This window comes from Epinephelus fuscoguttatus, linkage group LG21 (assembly GCF_011397635.1).
Source record: "Epinephelus fuscoguttatus linkage group LG21, E.fuscoguttatus.final_Chr_v1".
Taxonomy (NCBI): Eukaryota; Metazoa; Chordata; class Actinopteri; order Perciformes; family Serranidae; genus Epinephelus; species Epinephelus fuscoguttatus.
The window spans coordinates 4,256,753-4,284,304 of NC_064772.1; the positions used below are offsets into that span (position 1 = coordinate 4,256,753).

The 27,552-nt window shown below is 42.4% G+C and overlaps 1 protein-coding gene across 1 annotated transcript in view; it reads right to left on the reverse strand.

Annotated features, from left to right (window-relative positions):
• Positions 1 to 1,190: 1,190 nt before the first annotated feature.
• The window catches only part of eci2 (enoyl-CoA delta isomerase 2), a 92,546-nt gene continuing 66,184 nt past the window's right edge, over positions 1,191 to 27,552 (reverse strand). Inside the window, exons 9-11 of the mRNA XM_049565824.1 lie at positions 9,172 to 9,261; positions 8,796 to 8,939; positions 1,191 to 2,025 (exon numbers count right to left, since the gene is read on the reverse strand). Coding sequence (XP_049421781.1) covers positions 1,870 to 2,025; positions 8,796 to 8,939; positions 9,172 to 9,261 — 390 coding nt within the window. The 3' untranslated portion in view covers positions 1,191 to 1,869. The remainder of the gene's footprint in view (positions 2,026 to 8,795; positions 8,940 to 9,171; positions 9,262 to 27,552) is intronic.

The following is a 27,552-nucleotide window of genomic DNA, read 5'->3' on the forward strand; positions in this document are numbered from 1 at the left end:
TAACGCTTGTGTGTGAGTTCCTTTACACAGCACCTGTTTTTCTGTGGTCATCATTGTCTGAAACTTTTATTGAAATATAAATCCTATAATAATATACAATTGTGGTAGAAAACACTATGACCAATCATTTTGCACAAACCTATCAGCACAAAAACAGGGTGTCTGTGGGTATCAGACACTTAAATTTAATGCTAAGTTAATTCCTAACTGAATGTAAGACTTACTACTACTTACTATACTCCTTATGCAGTTCTATGTATATGAATATGATTATTACTACAGTTTGCCAACAGTTAAGTGCAAGTATAAAGTAAAAAGACAGTTTTAGGTTCAATGAAAGGTTTAAAGATCTGCAACTTCACAAATGTGGACTTTCATGCAGAGGAGCTCAAACTTTGACCAAAAACAAAAAGATTAAAAGATGGATAAATGAAGTTAGATTAAATGTTGGTGGTAATTAAGACCGCACCAATTCAAATTGAAGACTATGTAAGGCCCAGTGTTTATAAAATTGAATTTAAGACATTTAAGACTTTGTTAAGAAGCTGCAGACTGTCACGTCACGTAAAATCTGTTAATTCATGCTTATATTATGTTTTTCATATCATGCCTTAGTTTAGTTTCATGTTTAGTCTTTCATTGTCATGAGCACTTTTATGTTAAGTGAAAGTCACTCATGTCTAGTCTCGTCTTGGACTTCCTGTTTTATTTTGTACTCACCTTTTCCCTCTCATTTCAGACCCTGACTTCCCCACTTGTCTGTTCGTATTATGTTGATCAGAACTGTCTAGCATCCAAGCCATCCATGCATGTTACCAGGTTTTGAGTGCTTTTGTTTTGTGTTTTTCCAAGTAACGATTTTTGTTAAACTTCACTACAGTCTCCAGAGTGTGCATCTGAGACCCAGTCATTGGTGTCATGTTCTTAACACAGACAGCCTGAAAATGTGCTCTAAAGTGTGCATAGATTCTCTTACCTAAGGAGAAACCCAAAACAAGAAAACACTGGTGAATATGAAAACTGTGTAAGTGGGTTTTTAAAAGAAATTCCCTTGGTTGGTAAATGAGGCCCAATCAGAGTAAATGTTGCTGTTGTATCAAAAATATAAAGACCACAGTGGGGATTTTTTGCAGCAGCAAACATCACAGCTCTGTTCTACCTAAACTAAACATTAACAGAAAACACAGCTCTGAATGATTACAAAGACTGTTTTTATTGAACAGACAGAGTGAAGAGAAGAAGATGAGAGTTTAATCCTCTGAAAAATATTACAAAGTGTTGAAGGCACTTTCTCTATCAACAGAGCTCAAACACAAACTGAATCCTTCATGCGATCAAAAACATTACAGACATTAGATTATGATGTGATTCCACAGTCACTGAAAAAAAATGAAGGCAGGTTTGTTCCCCACAGCTGCTCCATGATGATTCCAACCCCCATCAAATCTAACATGGTCTCCAATGTTCGTACACAGCTAAATAACTCAAATAAAACTCACAGTGGAAATGTGTGGTGATCTGTGGGTGGCAGAAATGAAGTCTGGATTAAGAGAAGATTTGTGACATTGGAACAGGATCCAAATCTGATCTAACTGAACTGAGAGATAAAAGGCAGAGGGACTGAATCTGAGGTCATTTCCTGCACATCAACATCTTGAAATGTGAGAGAAGAAGTGGTCAGTCAGTTTCACATGTAGAAAGTCCACAATACATTGAAGTAATGAATTTACTTTAGTTTGAGAGTAAAAAATTTTCATCATTTATGACTGAATGTGTTTGTGTGGTGTAGTTATCTTGGACTGAACCTGCTTCTACCATTTAAACTTTTATTTAAAAGGAATTATAATTATCATTGACACACCTCCTCTCTCACAGTTTGGACTTGGCCTGGAAGAAACTCATGACTGCACTGAAACACTCGTCTGATGTCCATCGCTCTACCAGACGCTCCACCTCAGCATTGTTCACCGCATGGAGATGCTCCTTCTCCAGTGACCGGATGAGCTGTTTAGAGAATGCCAGAGACTGAGAGACAGAGAGTCAGAGACAGAGAGAGAGAGGGGGGGATTGATTAAATTCACTCATTTAAATGATTTCACATGCATTAATTAACTTCAAAAGATGAAGTAAAATCATTGCCTTGTGGTTGTACACCTCCACCAACCAGTCAAGTTACAGTTAATATCCACGTCTGTCCAGACTCATATGGCGTGACACTGCTGTTTTTCAACTTTATCTTCATCTATCTGAATTAAGGATTTAGTGTGACAAGACTTTTTTTTGATCCTCCATGTTTTTGCAGGAGCTGCTTCAAAATCTGTTTGTTCTTGTACAAACCTGTGACGTCAGTGGTTGATGGAAGAGCTGCAGGCTGCACTGATCAGCCACAACATTCAAACCACTGACAGGTGAAGTGAGTAACATCGATCATCTTGTTACAGTGGGAGCCACTCAAAAGTTCCCGTTTCCATGACTGAACCTCGGCAGGTCCGTGGCAGATCCGTGACAGCTTTGTGCAAGCCTGCCGCCTGCTCTGTGGAGTTAATTTAATCCCCTGCAGTGACGTAGGAAATGCAGCCCTGACTTGTAACGCCCCTAGAGACCTGTGTGAAAACCAGTTGCAATGCTTCATTTGTCCACGGGGAGGAGCAGTGATTATCACCAAAATACTGTAATATCTGCTGATTTGGGAAAGACGGCTTATCAGCTGGTCCATGGCTCCACGGAGCCACTATTTAGCCTAGTAGCATTTTATGACTAGGTTGAATTACAATTACTGTATGCAACCCATATTTTTTAAAATAATATTACCATGTGAAAAGCCAAGAGAATGCTCTCTTTATATTTCAAAACCTACTTGTCCCTGTGTTTCCCGTTAATTAGGCTACCCCATTGTAATTAAACTCCATCTCATTTACCGTGCTTTGTGTGACTTTTTTGCTGTGTTATCATGATTCAAACTGAGGTATTTGGTGAAGATCCAAGAAATAAATAACATCGATCCGTATGAGCTACCTGCAGCTGGAGCAGGGACCTAGACGCGTTGCCACCCTGTACCTACATGCAATTGTTTCACTACTTAGTTTTCGGCATTAGTTATATTTAGTTATACTATGCGGGAATTTAAAAGCCTGAAATCACTGGACAGTCCCACTAAGACATGGCATAATGGTTATGTGTGTTCTGTGCGTAAAAGGCAGCCGTGGACCACACTTTGCCACGATCACTCACACACACACACACACACACACACACACACACACACACACACACACACACTCACAAGGTGAAAACAATACCAGGCGTCGCGGTGTGTCACGGCTGGTAAAAATGTTATTTAATAAGTTCACCAGCAATTTGTCTTTGTAGAAAGAGTGTCCCTGGAACTCTGGATAATCCACAGACCTCACTGTCAAGATTTTTTGTCATAGGGACTTCAGCTGAAAGCACTTCCAAGGAAAACTAATAACACTGGGTCACTGTTTCTGAAAAGATGTGTTGCTTTTGAATCTGTTAAATGTTTCCAATGTTGTGCGCATCGCAAATGAAATGCCTTCCACTGTATTGGAGGGTGGAGGCATCAATATCAGATATCTCAAAATAAATCCAAGATGATCCGCATGGCAAGACAGCTGTGCATCAGCCAGGGCGCGCATCTCTACTGTGTAGCCTCTTGCTCAGACACAGGCAGCATATATTTTCCTCTCAATCAATCAATCAATCAATCAATCAATCAATCAATCAATCAATCAATTTTATTTATAAAGCCCAATATCACAAATCTCAATTTGCCTCACAGGGCTTTACAGCATTCGACATCCCTCTGTCCTTTGGACCCTCACAGCGGATAAGGAAAAACTCCCTTTAACGGGGGAAAAAAACGGTAGAAACCTCAGGAAGAGCAACTGAGGAGGGATCCCTCTTCCAGGACGGACAGACGTGCAATAGATGTCGTACAGAACAGATAAGCATAATAAATTAGCAGTAATCCATATGACACGATGAGACACAGACTCTCTGCACAGAGATGTATTTATTTATATTAACCACGTTTTATAGTGAGCAGCATATACATGTCCTCTACAAATCCCGATCAAGTTTGGATGAACGAGTCACACGCAATCGGACAGGAAACGAAGGCTGCTCATCGGTCCCGTGCGCCGCTGTATGCAAGACGCACGGATTACATGAGAGGAGCGAAAGGATCCACGGTATAATTAACCACAAAACATGTAAATAACTGACAGCAGACCGGGGGATAAAAAAGACACTTCTTTGCTCTGTGCTTTCAGAAAATAACCATCATGCGGTCTGTTCGTCCCTGCAGACAGAGGCAAGGATCAATGCGCAGCCTCCATTTCCTTTCTGAATGCGTCCGTCTCGTTCATTCAAACCGTTGTCATTTTGTAAAAGCTTACAGCTACGGACGAAACAGAACAGCACCACCGGAGATCATTGAGGCAGTGTAGCGTAGTTCAAGCAAGATACCACGATGACAGATGAAGAAGAAGGCGATGATGAAGAAATTCAAATAATGGCAGAACGGAATGAGTTTGTAACATACAATAATAGTGAGAAGAATTCTCCGTCCACATATCAAGATGTATATAATGGCCACACAGACCACCTCTATCCACAACACGGACTCCATTTAAAGGTACATCATCACAACCTCCCCCACCACCACCTCGTTTGTTGTTGTGTGAAACTTTTGACTTCGCCCTTTAATGCCATCTATTCGCTATATCTGCGACATCACAAAGGACACATGGATAAGAGCAGTCGCGTCTACAAGGTTTGAAATGGACGTGACTATTTTCAATGTAAAGGGAGTATAAATGAGCCTCTACAAACCAAGTACCCCCCAATGGCAATGGCACGCCCTGATGGCAGTGTCCCCCCAGCAGGACAATGAACCCTGCCTCACTGTAAGAACCGTTCAGGAATGACCCAAGGAAGTGATAAAGAGCTGAAGGCATTGACATAGCCTCCAGATTCCCAAGGCCCAATCTGATCGAGCATCTGTGGGACGTGCTGGTGTCACACCTCACAACTCACAGGACTCAAAAGATCCACCAGTGCCAAATACCAGAGGAAAGCTCAGAGGTCCTGTGTCCATGCCTCAAGAGGTAAGAGCCAAGTCTGATCCAAGGAGGCCGCACTGTGGATTGTGGGTACCTCTGGGGTACCAGTACGTCCCACAGATGCGTGATCAGATTGGGTCTGGGGAATTTGGAAGACAGGTTGATGCCTTGAGCTCTTTGTCATGTTCCTCAGGTCATTCCTGAACACAGGGTTCCTACGCAAGTATGGAAAGTATAGAAAAGTATGGAAATAAATTTGATCAATGTCCAGGTATTAAAAAGTATGGAAAATGAAAAATAAAGTATGGAAAAATATTTATGTTTCCAGACTATTAGCTACCACTGTCCTAAAATACGGTTTTCTAAAATAGAAAATTAGGTATTTCCAAAAATAATTTAACTGACAGATGCCCTTAATGATTCATAATAAATCCTATTTTTGTCACGCTACATGATGGAACAGCACTGAGGAAGGGGAGAACAAAAATAAAACAGCTGTTGCAGGTAAAGCAACTCTAGTCGCAGGATGTGTGTCACTGCTCGCCTGCCTTTCTCTCTCCCGCGGTGCGTCACTCCACTGTCTCCGCTCTGATACTTGCTCTCCCCCGGTCGGCCTGTACTACGATGCACGTTATCCAGGATAACCAGTACTCGCTCTGTCATCTTTGTGTTTTCCAGCAATGAGTGCGTTCATTAGAAAGAGGCGGAGTTGACAAAGCAGCAAAAAGCACGCACATCCATGAACAAAATTGTGCAGGTGCTGAGCTCAAAAATGTGGAAAGCTGAGCAGGTAAAGAAAAGACTCACACACTGCAGGGCTCCTCTTCAGAAAGAGGTGGAGTTGTTAATTAGGAGCGACATCATCATCATGAACTCATACTCATATGAGATATTATTCTGAGCTGCAGAGTATAAAATCATCCACACTGTCAGCTGTCACTCTGAGGATAAAATAAAGTTTACACCATTAAAATGCAGCTAAAATCATCATTAGGCTATGTGTTTAGTGTGGTTATAAAGCATCTCTCTGTTTGTTAGAAACTGTTTTAAAACCAGAGTGGAAATAGAAAACTTTGAACAATAAAATATTAATACTGACCTATTAACATATAGCCTATATTGCTTTTTTTTAAAACAAACAAACAAACAAACAAACAAAAAAAAAACACACTGTCACTTTGTTAAGCAAACTGGGGACTTTTGCTCATGACATTCTCTGGCCTTTTTAGCTTGGTTAATGCATATTTTAGATATTTAGCTTACTGTGGCCAAAATTGTTTACAGAAACACAAAGTTCTTCATATATTTAGCCTCCTAAATTTGCTCCCGAAGTGCACCAGATTGATGTATTTTAACTTTAGAATAGTCAAACTTTTCTTCCGGGGGGGCATGCCCCCGGACCACCCTAGAAGTTCAGAGGCTCTCTCTTTTTTCACCATACCTGTGTTTGCATCACTGCATTATGGTACTTGGCTACAATCGGCTATTAAGAATAATTAAATATGATGATGTGAAATAACATTTGGCTAGCTATCAATCCTTTCAGTAAAGTAAAAGATAAAATAAGGGATTTTGTCCCAAAAATTAACCCCCCAAACAGCTGTCAATATTGAATAAAAAATACTTAATTTCAACTTTTATTCATCACTTTATATTGATTACAATGAGATATTCAACAGTAGTTTTTAACAGTTACATCCCTAATGCTGTTTTGTGTCTCTTCAAATAAAAACACTTGAAGGGATCACACTGTTGGTCTTTACAGAGCTAGCATTCTACATAGTGACATGTAGTCCCATTTAGAGAACTGGTTATCTGGATTTGGTAATCTTGAAAAGTTTGTATTTGGATCACGGTAATAGTAAAATGAATCCATAGTTCAAGTTCAAACAACTTTATTTATCCCCATAGGGCAATTCAGTTTGCAACCTCAAGTCACATAGTAACAACAACAACAAAGGACCACAAAATAAAAATAACAAATACAACATCCACTCTGTCAGTAACAACAGGTTGGCATGGGCAACCGGAGCAAGCAGCAATAACAATACTAATATTAAAGCTGCAAGCAGCGTTGGGTGGGACCTCGGACTCCCACTGTTTCGGCCTCCAGCTCACGTAGACAGTTAAAGACAAAAGTTTTAGACGATTTTAGACCCCTCTCCACTCTAGCTCACAGCTTACAATTTCTCCACATTTGCTCATGTTACTTTCAGAGGCACTAGCTCATTTCCTGTTGGATTTAGGTCAGAGTTGTCAGTGCGTGATTTGTAGGTCTTGATGAGACGAACAAGCTAGTTTTGGTTTGATCTTTCCACGACATTCCTACAGGAGTGGCCATTTTAGTGTGTCTAGGTGGCACAAAGATTGTCAGGGGATTTTGTGGCACCTCACCTGTAAGAGGGCATAAAATCCAAACCATCTGAGTAATGACAAAGTTATACAGAAGATCTGTTCAGCGGGAGTTGGTTTGTAAAGAATTCTGTCTTCTGTATTCTGAATTCTGTCTGTTAAAAAAATTAAGAGCAACAATAAGATCTGATCAGGTAGAAAAAAGTAAGAAGCAAGACATTTGATTAAAATGTGAGGCTGCATCTTACTAAAAGCTGAGGAAAAATTAGCAAATAAAAGCCTTGCATGTGCACTCAGTTTTTCAAGGTGCTTATATAACCTGTCTAGGATAAAAATTTTAGCATCATCCACATCCCAGACTGATAGGCAAATTGGAGTGGATCGAGTTTGCCATTTAAAAGGGAAACAATTTCATCCTTCAATATCTTAACCTTCATCACAAGAGACATTAAAGCGACTGGCCTGAATTCACTGAGTTCACTTGGATTACTAGCTTTAGGAACAGAAATTATGGTGGATGTCTTCCACATGGTGGGTATCTGGCCACTCTCAACACAAATCTGGAAAAATAGTGTGAACACTTAACTGAGCTGGTTGGCACAGTGTTGCCAGTGTGACCACAGATGGAGTCAGGACCAGCAGCCTTACGTATATTCATCCTCTTAAGGAGATCTGTGACATTTTCCTGTGATATCACAATATCATTCTGTGGAGACAGAGATTCCCGCAACATGGAAATATCATTAAATCAGACCTTTCAAACTGAGAGAAATATGAATTAAAACAGTTTGCCAAGTTGTCATCCTCCTCACCATTTACTCGGACGATCTGCTTGGTCCCACAAGATGACCGATTAATTGATGCCATAGATTTTATTCCTCTCCAGGCAGCTCGAAGATCTCCACTACAATACTGACTTTCAATTTTATTCCTGTACTTTGTTTTAGCCTTCCTTATTTCCTCCTTAACTTCTCTGGAGACTGCTTTTTTTCTCCAGGTGGTCACCTGAATAGAAAGTTCTTTTCTTCTTGTTTATCACACTTTAAAGTTCTTTAGTCAGCCAGGGCTTATTAAGTATTCACAAGTGATCACTTTTTTAGTGGGAATTATCGAGGACAAATACAAGTGCTGAACATCAACTGTCGTTTTTAGTTTGGAGAAGAAACGCTTTGGTGGACACACAGCCTTATTGAAGGAACACCAGCGAATGTTTGACCAATGAGAATTTGGTTGGACAAGAGCACATCAACCAACCAGTTGGTTGGTGGACTGTAGAAACTAAATTGCCCTTCGGGGATAAATAAAGTTTTCTGAACTGAAGTGAACAGAAGTTTACAGCCCTAGTGTGTGTGTGCTTACATTGCGAGGCAGCTTGGCGTATTCCTTCAGTCTGGTCCAAACCTCAGACTGGAAGCTGCTGTCGGGGAAAACCTCAGTGACCAGACCAAGTTCACAGGCCTGAACTGCCGTCAGCTTCTTATTGAACAGCAGCATCTCAGTGGCCTGGAGGAGAAGGAGGGTTACTAGTTTATTACCAGTATGTTGATCTGGTTCCTTCTTGTCTTTAACATCAACAACTGTGCAGGTTGACAGACAGGAAGTTCATCAGCACATGAAGCAACATTTTGCTCTCTCTGAAATCAGAAAACTAGCCTCAAATATTCAGTTTACAAGCACAGAAAATATTCCCTCTGTCTGTGTATGTGTGTGTGTGTGTGTGTCCATATGTGTGTACCTTGGCGTTGCCCATTATTTTAGGGAAGGTGTATGAGGAGCAGCCTTCAGCGCTCTGACCCAGCTGACTGAACGGAGTGTGGAAGGTGGCCTGACAGAGAGAGTCGCTGATTAACATCATGAAGAGAAACAGCAGTCAATGCATAAAACTTAACTTACACCCAAAGACAGAAATATGCAGACCATATTTATTTATACCGATGCATGTACGCATATTTGTGCTTTAGAAATCTCAGTTAGAGATGTAACAGTATGAAAATTTCATATTATGGTTATTGGACCAAAATTATCACAGTTATCATTATTATCGTGGTCTTGCTGAAATGTGCTCCAAATGTTCATAAAGTACTTATACACACACCGAAATCATTTAATCAAGTTTCATTTCGAAAAACAAATAAAATTAAAGCTGCAAGCAGCGTTTCCGCCCCCAGCTTATGTCGTCACTGTGAATTATTTAGAAATATCAAACATATTGCCACAAACATCAGAAAATCCTTACAGAGCTGAACGTTTTGATGTTTGAATGCTTTCTGTAGCTGTAGGTATGTACAAGTGATGTCACATTATGCAAATTAGATGGGCGAATTTCTTCCCATCAGATTCCTCTTCCTTTATTTTGAGGAAGAGACGACAAAAACAACACAAAACAATATAAATCTACTGTGTAAATGTTGGTCCAAACTGTTGGTCCAATCATGAAAATAATGTGATGATGAGAGAGATAAAGTTATACAGAAGATCTGTTTAGTAGCAGTTGAGGTGGCATGTGTGCATCTTTAAAACTGATAAAATAAACGGTGTAGGAGGAGATGTGTTTTCTTGAGACCACCTTTGGGGCGAAATCTTACTTTAAAAGGTCAAATAGCTCACTTCCTGTTGGAATCAGGTCATGGGTGTCAATGCGTGATTTGTAAGTCAAACACACCAGTTTTGGTTTGATCTTGATACGACATTCCTACAGGCTGCAGTGGCCATTTTAGTGCGTCTAGGTGGCGCTAGAGAGCCCATTTTGGCACTGTAGGGGTTAATAATGTGTATTTGCTGTTTCAAATGAAGTTTCTGCTGCTGTAATCTGTCCTTTAAAGATTGTGAGACACACAGACAGAGAGAGCCGTGTGGCTGTGTGTGTGTGTGCAGCCGTTGTCATGGCGATTAATGACTTGCCTGCTCCTGAGGGGCACACACAGACAGCTAAGGAGAGCAGATCAGCAAAGGCTGTTTAATATGGGTTTGAACTCCTCAAACAAGTCCTTCCCATACCCAAACCGTTGGTCCAATCAAGAAAATAAAGTGATTGTGAGAGACAGCCACTTCTCGTGACGCATACGTGTCGCGTTTTATATTTCTACAGTCAAAAATGTGGTCAGGGGAGCGAGTTTAAAATGTGTTGCACCTAAGCTGTTTCCAGAAATTTCTCTTCTGAGTTTACATGGGAGTGAATGAGAAAAAAATCGGCGCTCCCTTCGCTTTGGAGCCACTCAGCAAAAATGTGTACGTGTGAGAGATTCCATGTCAACATATCTGTGAGCAGGACAAATTTTCCTACATTTTGTGGTATAAATTGTGTCTGTACAGTGAAAATTGTGGCCATGGCAGCGAGTTAAAGACAAAAGTTTTAGACGATTTTTAGAGCCCTCTCCACTCTAGCTCACAGCATTCCATGCAATACACACCCATTGTAAACTGAGAATTTCTCCACTTTTGCTCATGGTACTTTGAGAGGCACAGATCAAAAATAGTAAAAGGTATGAAGAAGATGAAAACATGAGTGAATAGATGAGACCTGTGGCAACATTTGAGAGTTGGAATGGAGTCTGTAGCACAAAGTATGGAGATGCTGTAAATGCTAGAAAAAGCCCTAAGATTGGTGTCTTTCTCCCCCCTGCTGCCATTCATTTCCTATGGGACAGCTTTCGAAGATCGTCAGGACGTTTTTGTGACATCTTACCTTATGGAGGCCACAAAATCCAAACTAAGCGAGTAATGAAAAAGTTACGAATAACTTTTGATTAGAACGAGTTGATCTGTCATCTGTGCAAGTTTGAAGCCGATTGGATAAGCGGTGTATGAGAAGAAGAGTTTTTAGGAAAGGCAGTTTTAAGGCAAAATCTTACTTTGAAAGGGCAAATAGCTCACTTCCTGTTGGATTTAGGTCAGGGGTGTCAGCGCGTGATTTTTAGGCCTTCATGAGACGAACACGCCACTTTTGGTTTCATGTTTCTACGATGTTCCTACAGGCCATGGCGGCCATTTTTGTGTGCCTAGGTGGTGCTAGAGAGTCCATTTTGGCACTTTAGGGGTTAATGTCATGATTTTCTAAAATTTTTCACCGGATCTGATGTGCGTGCCAATTTTGGTGAGTTTTTGAGCATGTTTAGGGGGTCAAATTCCAGTTCAAAGAGGCGGCGGGAGAAAGAATAAAGAATTAAAGCTGCAAGCAGCGTTTGGAGGGACCTTGCCCGTTTCGGCCTCCAGTGAATTATTTAGAAATATCACACATATTGCCACAAACATCAGAAAATCCTTACAGAGCTGAATGTTTTGATGTTTGAATGCTTTCTGTAGCTGTAAGTATGTACAAGTGATGTCACAATATGCAAATTAGATGAATCAATTTATTCCCAGCAGAGTCCTCTTCCTTTATTTTGAGGAACAGACAACAAAAACAGCACAAAACAAAAGAAATCTACTGCGTAAATATGTTGATTTACTGATATGTATGAAATCCAATATGGGCACTGCCTAGTGATGTAACAACATGCAAATTAGATGAGTTAATTTACTCCCATCACAAACTTTGGGTCATGATGAATAGTTTTCTCATTTACAGTATGCCTTTATCTGTCACCACTTTCAAGCCACAGTCTTTTGAAATGTTGAAATGAAATTGGAATATTTTGCTCAATAAACTCTGGCACCTAAAGGGTTAAAATGGAGATTGTGCCCCTGTCATGTCTGAATATAAGGTGTAGACACGCACAGACATCATGTTTCTGTGAGTTTGTGTGTGACAGCGGTTGCCATGGTAATTAAGTAAGCGCACCTGGCAGAAGAGCAGAGAGAGACAGACAGAACACAGAGACACCTCTTTTAGTGGAGATTTAACTCCTCGAACAAGTTCTTCCCATTCCCAAACTGTTGGTCCAATCATGAAAATAATGTGATGATGAGAGAGATAAAGTTATACAGAAGATCTGTTTAGTAGCAGTTGAGATGGCATGTGTGCATCTTTAAAACTGATAAAATAAATGGTGTAGGAGGAGATGTGTTTTCTTGAGACCACGTTTGAGGCGAAATCTTACTTTGAAAGGTCAAATAGCTCACTTCCTGTTTGGAATCAGGTCATGGGTGTCAATGCGTGATTTGTAAGTCAAACACACCAGTTTTGGTTTGATCTTGATACGAAATTCCTACGGGCTGCAGTGGCCAGTTTAGTGCGTCTAGGTGGCGCTAGAGAGCCCATTTTGGCACTGTAGGGGTTAATAATGTGTATTTGCTGTTTCAAATGAAGTTTCTGCTGCTGTAATCTGTCCTTTAAAGATTGTGAGACACACAGATAGAGAGCCCTGTGGCTGTGTCTGTGTGTGTAGCCGTTGTCATGGCGATTAATGACTTGCCTACACCTGAGGGGCACACACAGAGCTCATGAGAGCAGATCAGCAAAGGCTGTTTAATATAGGTTTGAACTCCTCAAACAAGTCCTTCCCATACCCAAACCGTTGGTCCAATCAAGAAAATAAAGTGATGGTGAGAGACAGCCACTTCTCGTGAACGCACGTGTCGCGTTTTATATTTCTACAGTCAAAAATGTGGTCAGAGGAATGAGTTTAAAATGTGTTGCACCTAAGCTGTTTCCAGAAATTTCTCCTCTGAGTTTACATGGGAGTGAATGAGAAAAAAATCGGCGCTCCCTTCGCTTTGGAGCCACTCAGCAAAAATGTGTACGTGTGACAGATTCCATGTCAACATTTCTGTGAGCAGGACAAATTTTCCTACGTTTTGTGGTATAAATTGTGTATGTACAGTGAAAATTGTGGCCGTATGAGGAAGTTGAAGAGAAAATTCAAGTATGAGTAGAGGGCTGTGTGTGCAGCCGTTGCCATGGCGATTCCTGACTTGCCTGCGCTTCAGGGGCACACAGACAGCTCATGAGAGAGCAGAGGAGCAAAGGCTGTTTTTAATGGGTTTTCACTGCTCGAACAAATTCTTCCCATACCCAAACCGTTGGTCCCATCATGAAAATAAAGTGATTGTGAGAGACAGCCACTTCTTGTGAATGCACGTGTTGAGTTTTATATTTCTCGAGTCCAAAATGGGGTCACCAGAGCGAGTTACAAATGTGTTGCACCTCAGCTGTTTCCAGAAATTTCTCCTCTCAGATTACATGGGAGTGAATGAGAAAAAAAATCGGCGCTCCCTTCGCTTTGGAGCCGCTCAGCAAAAATGTGTATGTGTGACAGATTCCATGTCAACATTTATGTGAGCAGGACAAATTTTCCTACGTTTTGTGGTATAAATTGTGTATGTACAGTGAAAATTGTGGCCGTATGAGTTGAATAGAAAATTTCTTGATTAATTTTCAGCTGCTCTTCACTCTAGTGATGACATCACTCACTCTAGCTCAAATACACACCCATTATAAAGTCTGAGAAGGGCTGAAAACTTCATGTATTTTAAACTGACTTTGTAGAAAACTAAAAGAGATACTGAAAATTTGAATTAGTTCCTGAAAGTCGACAACAGCGTCAACATTTGAGAGTTGGAATGGAGTTTCTACGTCAATGTATGAATTCGTGATTCGTGGGTGAAGATGAGTGAGTTTGAAGGATTTTCTCATTGACTTCCATTATAACAAAGTTTTAGAAAACGCTGAATATTTTTGAAAGTTTAAATGGTATTGAAAAGTTGAATCATATGTAAAATGTCAGCAAAATGATGAATATTTTCCATTTTGAATGGAGTTTCTAGCTGAAAGTATGAATGGGTAGTCACAGTTTGAAAAAAGGTGACATTTTTAGATTTTTGAGGATTCCGTAATGCATTCCCAATGGGAAAAGGATTTGGGAAAAATCGTAAATATCTCGGAAAGTATGAACGTTAGGAAAAAAGTGAATACATCCGTGAATGTCCTAATTCAGCTGAACGTTTTCATGTTTGAACGGTTTTAATCGGTTGAAGTTTGTGGAACTAGTAGCGGTCCAACCGTTTTGGCTCCATCCGCTTTAATAGAAGTGGGAATTTTAACGTTGAATTCCCGGGAAAATATGAACGTTATGGAAAAATTTGAAAGTTTCCGATAATGTCCTAATGAAGCTGAATCAGAAGAAGTTTGAATGGTTTAAATCGGTTGAAGTATGTTGAAGATAATTGATGTTGAAAAACGCGGCGGAAGAATAAGAAGAAGAAGAAGAAGAAAAATAAAGCATTTTGGTAGTAGAAGAACATAGGTTGTGAATGCTTGCAGCATTCACACCCAACTAGAGAAGCAATTTCTGAAGAAATTGCGGGTGTGAATGCTGCGAGCTGAAGCCACGCTGCAATGCTGCCTTGAATACAATGAAGTTTGAATGATTTGAATGTTTGAAAGTTTGTTGAAAAGCTGACTCCACACTGAATAGCTGCATTTGATAAAATAAAGTTTGAACGATTAGAATATTTGAATGTTTTACTGAGATTTATGAAATCCAATATGGCCGCCTAGTGACGCCACAATATGCAAATTAGATGAGTTAATTTACTCCCATCAGATTCATCTTCCTTTATTTTGAGGATGAGATGACAAAAACAGCACAAAACAAAAGAAATCTGCTGTGCAAATAAAATGCTGTTTTACTGAGATTCATGAAATCCAATATGGCCGCCGCCTAGTGACGCCACGATATGCAAATTATATGAGTTAATTTACTCCCATCACAAACTTTGGGTCATGATGAATGGTTTTCTCATTTACAGTATGCCTTTATCTCTCACCAATTTCAAGCGAAAGCCTTTTGAAATGTTGAAATGAATATTTTCCTCAAATAACTGGCAACTAAAGGGTTAAAATGGAGATTCTGCCCCTGTCATGTCTGCATGTAAGATGTAGACACACACACACACACACACACACACACACACACACACACACACACATCATGTTTCTGTGAGTTTGTGTGGCACAGCGGTTGCCATGGTAATAAACTAGGTGCACCTGGCAGAAGAGCAGAGAGAGACAGACAGAACACAGAGAAGAGAGCTCTTTTAGAGGAGATTTAACTTCTCAAACAAATTCTTCCCATACCCAAACTGCTGGTCCCATCATGAAAATAAAGTGATGGTGAGAGACAGCCACTTGTCGTGAACGCACGTGTCGTGTTTTATATTTCTCAAGTCCAAAATGGGGTCACCAGAGCGAGTTACAAATGTGTTGCACCTCAGCTGTTTCCAGAAATTTCTCCTCTCAGATTACATGGGAGTGAATGAGAAAAAAAAACGGCGCTCCCTTGGCTTTGGAGCCGCTCAGCAAAAATGTGTACGTGTGACAGATTCCATGTCAACATTTCTGTGAGCAGGACAAATTTTCCTACGTTTTGTGGTATAAATTGTGTATGTACAGTGAAAATTGTGGCCGTATGAGCGAGTTGAAGAGAAAATTCAAGTATGAGTAGAGGGCTGTGTGTGCGTGTCTGTGTGTGCAGCCGTTGCCATGGCGATTCCTGACTTGCCTGCGCTTCAGGGGCACACAGACAGCTCATGAGAGAGGGGATCAGCAAAGGCTGTTTTTAATGGGTTTTCACTGCTCGAACAAATTCTTCCCATACCCAAACCGTTGGTCCCATCATGAAAATAAAGTGATTGTGAGAGACAGCCACTTGTCGTGAACGCACGTGTCAAGTTTTATATTTCTCGAGTCCAAAATGGGGTCACCAGAGCGAGTTACAAATGTGTTGCACCTCAGCTGTTTCCAGAAATTTCTCCTCTCAGATTACATGGGAGTGAATGAGAAAAAAAACGGCGCTCCCTTCGCTTTGGAGCCGCTCAGCAAAAATGTGTACGTGTGACAGATTCCATGTCAACATTTCTGTGAGCAGGACAAATTTTCCTACGTTTTGTGGTATAAATTGTGTATGTACAGTGAAAATTGTGGTGTGAGCAAGTTGAAGAGAAAATTTCTTGATTAATTTTCAGCTGCTCTTCACTCTAGTGATGACATCACCCACTCTAGCTCACGCAATACACACCCATTATAAAGTCTGAGAAGGGCTGAAAACTTCATGGATTTTAAACTGATTTTGTAGAAAAACTAAAAGAGATACTGAAAATTTGAATTAGTTCCTGAAAGTCGACAACAGCGTCAACATTTGAGAGTTGGAATGGAGTTTCTCGTCAATGTATGAATTTGTGATGTGTGGGTGAAGATGAGTGAGTTTGAAGGATTTTCTCATTGACTTCCATTATAACAAAGTTTTAGAAAACGCTGAATATTTTTGAAAGTTTAAATGGTATTGAAAAGTTGAATCATATGTAAAATGTCAGCAAAATGATGAATATTTTCCATTTTGAATGGAGTTTCTAGCTGAAAGTATGAATGGGTAGTCACAGTTTGAAAAAAGGTGAAATTTTTAGATTTTTGAGGATTCCGTAATGCATTCCCAATGGGAAAAGGATTTGGGAAAAATCGTAAATATCTCGGAAAGTATGAACGTTAGGAAAAAACTGAATACATCCGTGAATGTCCTAATTCAGCTGAACGTTTTCATGTTTGAACGGTTTTAATCGGTTGAAGTTTGTGAAACTAGTAGCGGTCCAACCGTTTTGGCTCCATCCGCTTTAATAGAAGTGGGAATTTTAACGTTGAATTCCCGGGAAAATATGAACGTTATGGAAAAATTTGAAAGTTTCCGATAATGTCCAAATGAAGCCGAATCAGAAGAAGTTTGAATGGTTTAAATCGGTTGAAGTATGTTGAAGATAATTGATGTTGAAAAACGCGGCGGAATAATAATAATAATAAGAAGAAGAAGAAGAAGAAGAAGAAGAAGAAGAAGAAAAATAAAGAATTTTGGTAGTAGAAGAACATAGGTTGTGAATGCTTGCAGCATTCACACCCAATAATAATAAGAAAAATAAAGAATTTTGGTAGTAGAAGAACATAGGTTGTGAATGCTTGCAGCATTCATACTCAATAATAAGAAAAATAAAGAATTTTGGTAGTAGAAGAACATAGGTTGTGAATGCTTGCAGCATTCACACCCAACTAGAGAAGCAATTTCTGAAGAAATTGCGGGTGTGAATGCTGCGAGCTGAAGCCACGCTGCAATGCTGCCTCGAATACAATGAAGTTTGAATGATTTAAATGTTTGAAAGTTTGTAGAAAGGCTGACGCCACACTGAATAGCTGCCTATTATAAAATAAAGTTTGAATGATTTGAATATTTGAATGTTTTACTGAGATTTATGAAATCCAATATGGCCGCCGCCTAGTGACGCCTCAATATGCAAATTAGATGAGTTACTTTACTCCCATCAGATTCCTCTTCCTTTATTTTGAGGATGAGACGACAAAAACAGCACAAAACAAAAGAAATCTGCTGTGCAAATAAAATGCTGTTTTACTGAGATTTATGAAATCCAATATGGCCGCTGCCTAGTGACGCCACGATATGCAAATTAGATGAGTTAATTTACTCCCATCACAAACTTTGGGTCATGATGAATGGTTTTCTCATTTACAGTATGCCTTTATCTCTCACCACTTTCAAGCCACAGCCTTTTGAAATGTTGAAATGAATATTTTCCTCAAATAACTCTGGCAACTAAAGGGTTAAAATGGAGATTCTGCCCCTGTCATGTCTGCATGTAAGATGTAGACACAGACACAGACACACACACACGCACACATCATGTTTCTGTGAGTTTGTGTGGCACAGCGGTTGCCATGGTAATAAACTAGGTGCACCTGGCAGAAGAGCAGAGAGAGACAGACAGAACACAGAGAAGAGAGCTCTTTTAGAGGAGATTTAACTCCTCGAACAAATTCTTCCCATACCCAAACCGTTGGTCCCATCATGAAAATAAAGTGATGGTGAGAGACAGCCACTTGTCGTGAACGTACGTGTCATGTTTTATATTTCTCGAGTCCAAAATGGGGTCACCAGAGCGAGTTACAAATGTGTTGCACCTCAGCTGTTTCCAGAAATTTCTCCTCTCAGATTACATGGGAGTGAATGAGAAAAAAATCGGCGCTCCCTTGGCTTTGGAGCCGCTCAGCAAAAATGTGTACGTGTGACAGATTCCATGTCAACATTTATGTGAGCAGGACAAATTTTCCTACGTTTTGTGGTATGAATTGTGTATGTACAGTGAAAATTGTGGCCGTATGAGCGAGTTGAAGAGAAAATTTCTTGATTAATTTTCAGCTGCTCTTCACTCTAGTGATGACATCACCCACTCTAGCTCGCAATACACACCCATTATAAAGTCTGAGAAGGGCTGAAAACTTCATGGATTTTAAACTGATTTTGTAGAAAAACTAAAAGAGATACTGAAAATTTGAATTAGTTCCTGAAAGTCGACAACAGCGTCAACATTTGAGAGTTGGAATGGAGTTTCTACGTCAATGTATGAATTTGTGATGTGTGGGTGAAGATGAGTGAGTTTGAAGGATTTTCTCATTGACTTCCATTATAACAAAGTTTTAGAAAACGCTGAATATTTTTGAAAGTTTAAATGGTATTGAAAAGTTGAATCATATGTAAAATGTCAGCAAAATGATGAATATTTTCCATTTTGAATGGAGTTTCTAGCTGAAAGTATGAATGGGTAGTCACAGTTTGAAAAAAGGTGACATTTTTAGATTTTTGAGGATTCCGTAATGCATTCCCAATGGGAAAAGGATTTGGGAAAAATCGTAAATATCTCGGAAAGTATGAATTTTAGGAAAAAAGTGAATACATCCGTGAATGTCCTAATTCAGCTGAACGTTTTCATGTTTGAACGGTTTTGATCGGTTGAAGTTTGTAGAACTAGTAGCAGTCCAACCGTTTTTGCTCCATCCGCTTTAATATAAGTCGGAATTTTAACGTTGAATTCCCGGGAAAATATGAAGGGTATGGAAAAATTTGAAAGTTTCCGATAATGTCCTAATGAAGCTGAATCTGAAGAAGTTTGAATGGTTTGAATCGGTTGAAGTATGTTGAAGATAATTGATGTTGAAAAACGCGGCGGAAGAATAATAAGAAGAAGAAAAATAAAGAATTTTGGTAGTAGAAGAACATAGGTTGTGAATGCTTGCAGCATTCACACCCAATAAACGGCTCTGTGTGCTCTGCTCACAGAGCAGTCCTCGCCCAGGCCTGGGAAGTATGTATATCAACAATGTCACCTGTGACCCCTGGATGACCCGAAAGAGACTATCTTCCGGTGACATCAGAGGATCATTTCCTTTTCATCTTCTCACATGCAGGTTGCTTTTCAAAGCATTGCAATTGCATTTCAAACTTATATCCCGTCGCTAGTAGTTCCATGGCCATTTTCGGTCGAAGCAGCGGACATTTGCCGTCCAGGAACTGCAACGGCATTCTTTCCCACTTGAGAGGAGTTTAACCATGTTTGATTCAGTGTGGACGTGGTGTGTCTGTTTACCAGTAAGGCCATGTTTCACTTCCCTCTCCGGAGAAGGTATGTAACTCATAAATTGTTTGCAACTTAATGTTATATTACCTACTTTGTTAAAGACTTGTCGGTGAAAGTTGCATTCGCGCAAAATCTTCCTGGCACTTGATTTACTCTGATTCAGTTAACGTTCTCTGTTTCTGGAGTTTTTTCTGCAGGAGGGTTGCGTTAGCGCTCCCCAGTTGCCAGCTTGTATAGCCTGTTGTTTATTTAGCAGAAGCATCCTAACTAAAGTTTATTTTTGATTTACAACTGGATTTGAGTTTGTTATAATGAACCTCTGTTGGTGAAGGCTGCGTGCGTGCTGTCTCCCCCCAGCATATGGTCTTATTTTGTTACCCACAGCGCCAGGGCTCTGATTAGTTATCTGTTACTCTGATTAGCATTGTTTTTGGTTAACACTAGTGTCTGTGCTCTGGTTAACTATATTGTTTTTTGCAAGTAGTGCTGTTGCCTTTTGACAAGCCTTTGCTGGTGAAAGCTAGAGTTAGTGCTCCTTGTTCCCAGCAGACGGTGAATATATACAGTACAGGCCAAAAGTTTGGACACATCTTCTCATTCAATGCGTTTTCTTTATTTTCATGACTATTTACATTGTAGATTCTCACTGAAGGCATCAAAACTATGAATGAACACATGTGGAGTTATGTACTTAACAAAAAAAGGTGAAATAACTGAAAACATGTTTTATATTCTAGTTTCTTCAAAATAGCCACCCTTTGCTCTGATTACTGCTTTGCACACTCTTGGCATTCTCTCCATGAGCTTCAAGAGGTAGTCACCTGAAATGGTTTTCCAACAGTCTTGAAGGAGTTCCCAGAGGTGTTTAGCACTTGTTGGCCCCTGTGCCTTCACTCTGCGGTCCAGCTCACCCCAAACCATCTCGATTGGGTTCAGGTCTGGTGACTGTGGAGAAATGATCGTCCAACTAAACGCAAATCGGATGGGATGGCATGTCGCTGCAGGATGCTGTGGTAGCCATGCTGGTTCAGTGTGCCTTCAATTTTGAATAAATCCTCAACAGTGTCACCAGCAAAACACCCCCACACCATCACACCTCCTCCTCCATGCTTCACAGTGGGAACCAGGCATGTGGAATCCATCCGTTCACCTTTTCTGCGTCTCACAAAGACACGGCGGTTGGAACCAAAGATCTCAAATTTGGACTCATCAGACCAAAGCACAGATTTCCACTGGTCTAATGTCCATTCCTTGTGTTTCTTGGCCCAAACAAATCTCTTCTGCTTGTTGCCTCTCCTTAGCAGTGGTTTCCTAGCCGCTATTTGACCATGAAGGCCTGATTCGCGCAGTCTCCTCTTAACAGTTGTTCTAGAGATGGGTCTGCTGCTAGAACTCTGTGTGGCATTCATCTGGTCTCTGATCTGAGCTGCTGTTAACTTGCGATTTCTGAGGCTGGTGACTCGGATGAACTTATCCTCAGAAGCAGAGGTGACTCTTGGTCTTCCTTTCCTGGGTCGGTCCTCATGTGTGCCAGTTTCGTTGTAGCGCTTGATGGTTTTTGCGACTCCACTTGGGGACACATTTAAAGTTTTTGCAATTTTCCGGACTGACTGACCTTCATTTCTTAAAGTAATGATGGCCACTCGTTTTTCTTTAGTTAGCTGATTGGTTCTTGCCATAATATGAATTTTAACAGTTGTCCAATAGGGCTGTCGGTTGTGTATTAACCTGACTTCTGCACAACACAACTGATGGTCCCAACCCCATTGATAAAGCAAGAAATTCCACTAATTAACCCTGATAAGGCATACCTGTGAAGTGGAAACCATTTCAGGTGACTACCTCTTGAAGCTCATGGAGAGAATGCCAAGAGTGTGCAAAGCAGTAATCAGAGCAAAGGGTGGCTATTTTGAAGAAACTAGAATATAAAACATGTTTTCAGTTATTTGACCTTTTTTTGTTAAGTACATAACTCCACGTGTTCATTCATAGTTTTGATGCCTTCAGTGAAAATCTACAATGTAAATAGTCATGAAAATAAAGAAAACGCATTGAATGAGAAGGTGTGTCCAAACTTTTGGCCTGTACTGTATATCTATATAGCTATATACATATCTTTATATATATCTATGCACATATATATATATACATATATACATATAAAAAACGATTTACAGCAGCCGAAATTTCTGTGATTGCACTGTGTGTTAAGCCTCTGCTGGTATAGGCAGCGTACATGTTTCTTCCCTCCAGCATACGGTCTCTGTACTCCCAGAATTACCAGCTAACTGCAGCGTTCGTGCTCAGGTTATCTGCAGTGTTTTTTCTCTACACTCTCTTGGGATTTCGCCTCTGCTGGTATAGGCAGCGTATGCGCTCCCTCCCTCCAGCTCACAGTTTCTGTACTCCAGCTAACCGCAGCATTTGCGCTCTGGTTATCTGCAGCTTGGACAGGTTCTCATTAGCCGGTGTGGCAGTGTTCCTCCAGTGCCACCATGATGGATAACTCCCATTACTGCACTTCCTGTGGGGCTCTTCTGCAGCTAGATGATGGCCATGATCTCTGCCCTATGTGCTTTGGACCGGAGCACCTGAAGGAGGCAATCTCTGAAAATCCTTGTTTGAACTGCAGCTACATGCCCCGGGCAGTGAGGGCTGCCAGACTGACAGAGCTTGAACACGGGCTCCCACTCCTCAGCACAGAGTTCACTAGCCGAGAAGGAAGACAGCTCCATGCGTTGTATCATGCGCATGGCCCTAGATCGCCTACACATGGACATACCACAGCAGACGGATTCAGCTCCTGTCTTCTTCAGGCGCAGGCCAGCCTCCACTGCCTTTGCTGTTCCCCACTCTGAGGACTACCTGAAGGAATTACAGGCCTGTTGGAGGGACACTAGAGCTTGCCCCCGTCTCTCTGCTGATGGTTGAACCCTGGCAGCTATGCACGACGCAGCAAGAGTGGGCCTGGATCGTATGCTGGCTATCGAGCCTACCATCGCATCCCTCATTGTTTCCCCTGATGAGGCTCTGCGACGGGATGGTAGGTGCCCTCGTCCCCAGTGTCGGATCATGGATGACCTTCTCACAAGGGCTTGTGATGCTGGAGCACAGGCCAGCTGCATAGGCAACTCCCTGTCACACTTCATGCTCACCCTCTCAGCTTCTCTGGAGGGGGGCAATGTGAATGCGGATGCCATGACGTTTTGTGACGCGTCACTAGAGGCATTCGGCCTTCTGTCCAGGGAAATCAGACGGATGATGTCCACCATAATTCAAACTCATCACCAAGTCTGGCTTTCACAATTGAATTTGACAGAAGCCTCTAGGAGAACTCTCCGTAGTCTCCCTGTGGAGCCAGGAGAGATATTTGGTCCAGCGGCGCAGGAAGCGCTAGAGCGAACAATCCAGGCTGGGCAGACCAGGCAGCAGCTTGCAGGTCTTGGACCTATGCCTCCCCCCAACAGACCGAGGGGCTCCGAGGCTGCCTCCCGAGCTCGCTTACCACCACCAGCTCACTCCAGTGGCCGTCGTGAGTCTCAGCGTCCTGTGCAGAGGCCAGCCTGTGACTTTCGAGACTCTGCCCGCCTGCCCTCCAGGCAACCTCGAGCCCTGGATCCTGTGCGCCACCCTTTCAGGACCTCCAGGGGCCGGGAGGCCAGGAACTGAGACCTCAGGGCTGGCTGTCGGTCCATCAGCAGGTCAATTACTGGGCTGCTCATCGAGGCTGTAGGCCCCCTGTCACACCCTAGGGGGTTCTACTCAACATACTTCCTCGTGTCAAAAAAGAGCGGCGGATTTCGCCCAGTCTTAGATCTGAGGGGACTGGACAGGTTTTTGAAGGTCATGCCATTCCACATGTTGACAATGGCAGATGTTCTGTGAACTGTTGCCCAGGGAGAATGGTTTATGTCCATAGACCTGAAGGACACTTATTTTCATGTTCCCATTGTCCATCAACACCGGCAGTTTCTGCATTTTGCCTATCAAGGCTGCCACTGGCAGTTCAGGGTTCTACCATTCCGGCGCTCCCTCTCCCCAAGGGTGTTCACAAGATGTGCGGCAGCGGCCCTTGCGCCTCTGCAGTCTCAGGGCATGAGGGTTCTTCCGTACCTAGACGACTGGCTGATCTGTGCCCCATCCCGGACTCAGGTGTCCCAAGATACAGAGCGTCTCCTGTCCCACGTGGCCCACCTAGGCCTCAAGGTAAATATGGAGAAGAGCTGTCTGGAACCATCTCAGACCAAAATTTCATTGGTATAGAACTGAACACTGTAACTATGACAGCTTGTCCGTCCCCCCACCGTGTGGCCGACATCCTGCACCTTCTTCCCCTATTCCAAAGGGGACGTCTGCTGTCCCTGGTCATATTTCTTCAGCTTTTGGGCAAACTAACATCTGTTTCAGCTGTTGTTCCTCTGGGATTGCTATCGCTGCGCCCCCTGCAGAGGTGGCTGAACAGCTTCCACTTGGATGCCAGGTAGCACAGGCACAGGAAGCTCAGGGTGTCGCAGCAGTGTCTCCTCGCCTTGGCCCCGTGGAGGGACAGGGCCTACATGACAAGGGGTGTCCCTTTGGGCTCCATTCCATCTCGCAGGGAGACTGTCACTACAGATGCCTGCCCCTTGGAATGGGGTGCAGTGTGGCAGAGCAGGACGGCTCACGGACGGTGGTCTGTGGACGACCGTGCCCAACACATCAATGTGCTGGAGTTGCGAGTAGTGCACCTAGCTCTCAAGCACTTTCTGCCGTACCTGAGAGGCAAGCATGTCCTCATACGGTCAGACAACACCTCAACCGTATATCACGACAACATCAGGGTGGGGCCAAGTCTGCACGGCTGCTGCAGGTGTCACAGGTCTCCTGACCTGGGCAGCCCCCCGCTTGATCAGCCTACGGGCAATATATCTACCGGGAGAGAAGAACCACCTTGCAGACTTCCTCTCCCGTCAAAAGCCTCCATCAGGGGAGTGGCGCCCACATCCGGAGGTGGTGCACACCATGTGAGCCTCTTTGGCAGAGCAGAGGTGGACCTCTTTGCCTCAAAGGTGTCAACCTACTACCCTGGGTGGTTCTCCTTGGCAGAGACGACCAGCCCTCTAGGCCAGGATGCTCTGGCTCACCCTTGGCCAGAGGGTCTTTTATATGCCTTCCCACCACTTCCTCTGATTCGGCCAGTACTTCAGAGACTTCGTGGTGCCTCCCCAACAGGAGAGATCTCCTGTCCCAGCTAGGGGGTCGGATCTGGCATCCCAATCCCCAACGCCTCCAACTGTGTGTGTGGCTGCTGGAGGGCCCAAATCGCTGCTGAGCAGCTGTGTGGACCCTGTCAGGCATACCATAATGAATGCCAGAGCACCATCCACTTGTTTGCAGTACAACAATAGATGGAAGCTATTTTCCAACTGGTGTATGGGTCGGAGTGAAGACCCAATGTATTGCTCTGTGCCTACAATCCTTGAATTCTTGCAGTCCCTCCTAAACAATGGCCGCTCTCCTTCTACTCTGAAAGTGTATGTAGCGGCCATATCGTGTCGACATGCTAGGGTCGACAACGGCACAGTGGGGAGCCACAGTCTGGTGTCCCTCTTCTTGCAGGGGGCTCGGAGGGTGCTTCCTCCAAGAGCCATGAGACCCCCAGCATGGGATCTTCCCCTGGTGCTGGATGCTCTATGCAGGCCTCCCTTTAAACCCTTGGTACAGGCAGAGCTGAAGTGGGTGTCATAAGGCCGCATTCCTCCTGGCCATTCTCTCGGCAAAGTGTGTCAGTGAGCTGCACGCTCTGTCTGTCAGACTCTGTCTCACTCATGTCTGAAATGGAACTCAGATGGATCAGCGGTCACTCTGTGGCCGAACCCAGCGTTCCTCCCTAAGGTGCTGTCATGCTCTCACCTCAACCAGCCTATAAGGCTTGCACGATTTGACCCTCCATCAGGAGAGAGGGGTGACAAGTTGGAACTGCTGTGCCCAGTGCAGGCCCTAAGAGCATATATTACAGCTACCACAAGCATTCGACAGTCGGAACAGCTCTTCCTCTGCTATGGCGGCCCTAGCAAGGGTTGCGCTCTTTCCAAACAGCGTCTGTCACACTGGATGTCATCCGCTATGCATATGGGGCGAGTGACCGTCCCCTGCCATCCGGTGTTAGATGCCACTCTACCAGGAGTGTCACCACATCTTGGGCGGTCCTGAGAGGAGTATCCCTGGAGGACATTTGTGCTGCTCCCTCATCATCACCAGACACTTTCTCCAGGTTCTACAGGGTGAATGTTGCCACTCCCCATCCACTGGGTGTGGTCCTCTTACCAGAATCCTCCGATTCTACTCATTGAGGTTTGTAATCTGGATTCCTCATGACTTTGCTGGTATGAGTTATTCAGTGCTTAAAGCACTGCCTCTGGCGTTCAGCAGGGATGAAATAGAACGAAAGTTACTAATGTAACTACGGTTCTATAAATCCCTAATGACAGCCAGAGCACTCTGTCACTCAGAATCCTCGTGTTGTCGTGAAAAGATTCTGTAGGAAATGATCTTCTGATGTCACCGGAAGATATAGTCTCTTTCGGGTCATCCAGGGGTCACAGGTGACATTGTTGGTATACATACTTGAACTGCGCATGAGCAAAGGGGAATATTCTTTTTTTTTTTTTTTTTTTAAAGATATTTTTTAGGGCTTTTTAGCCTTTAATGTATAGGACAGACAAGCGTGAAGGGGGGGAGAGAGAGAGAGGGAGTGACATGCAGCAAAGGGCCACAGGCTGGAGTCGAACCCGGGCCGCTGCGGCAACAGCCTTGTACATGGGGCGCCTGCTCTACCACTAAGCCACCAGCGCCCCAAAGGGGGAATATTCAGTGCTTAAAGCACCGCCTCTGGTCATTTGGGATTCATAGAACCGTAGTTACATTCAGAATTTTCGTTTTATAGACAGACACAGATATCTGTCCACACTGCTCACAAAACACCACAGATAGCTATATGCATGCCACATGGAACTGCACACCTATTAAACAATTCTGGCAGGACATCACTGACAACCTTCTTTCTTCTTCTGGGCTACCACATTTCACTCTCACTCTGCTTACTTGGCGACATATCCACTATAAACCTCAACAATCTCGCAGAATACTCTCCATTGCCCTAACCATCACCAAGAAAACTGTCCTCGTGTCCTGGAAAACAAGGAACCAAATCTCCATCTCACACTGGAAGAATCTACTAATCGAATACATATCAGCGGAAAAACTATCTGCTTCAATTAAAAAACAACCCGCATATTTCGACATAACCTGGAACCTATTCATCAATATCCTCAGTCCATAATACTCCCACCCCAATTTCACCTCCTCATTTACCAGCTCCTTTTGCTTGTGCACCACCCACAACATACATGCATACCATCATTCACACACACCACACACAGAAATTACACCCAATGAATATATAGAATCCTACCCCCCCCCATCCATCTTATTGATCTCCTTTTTTTTTTATTTTTTTACATTTTTATTTTAACTTTCTTCCATCATCCCTAATTTATTCACATAGAAGTGACTGATTATTACATTTTATTATATTACATTATATAACAATATATTATTTTATTATATTTAATTTGACTTTATATTATTGTTGTTTTTGATATTATTATCACCGATATCATGATTATCATCATCGTTACAATGGGTATACATCCAATATGTTTACCCATTTCTTTCTTATCTTAGTTTCGAGAGAAAAAAGTCATTGCACATGTATTTTTAAAAC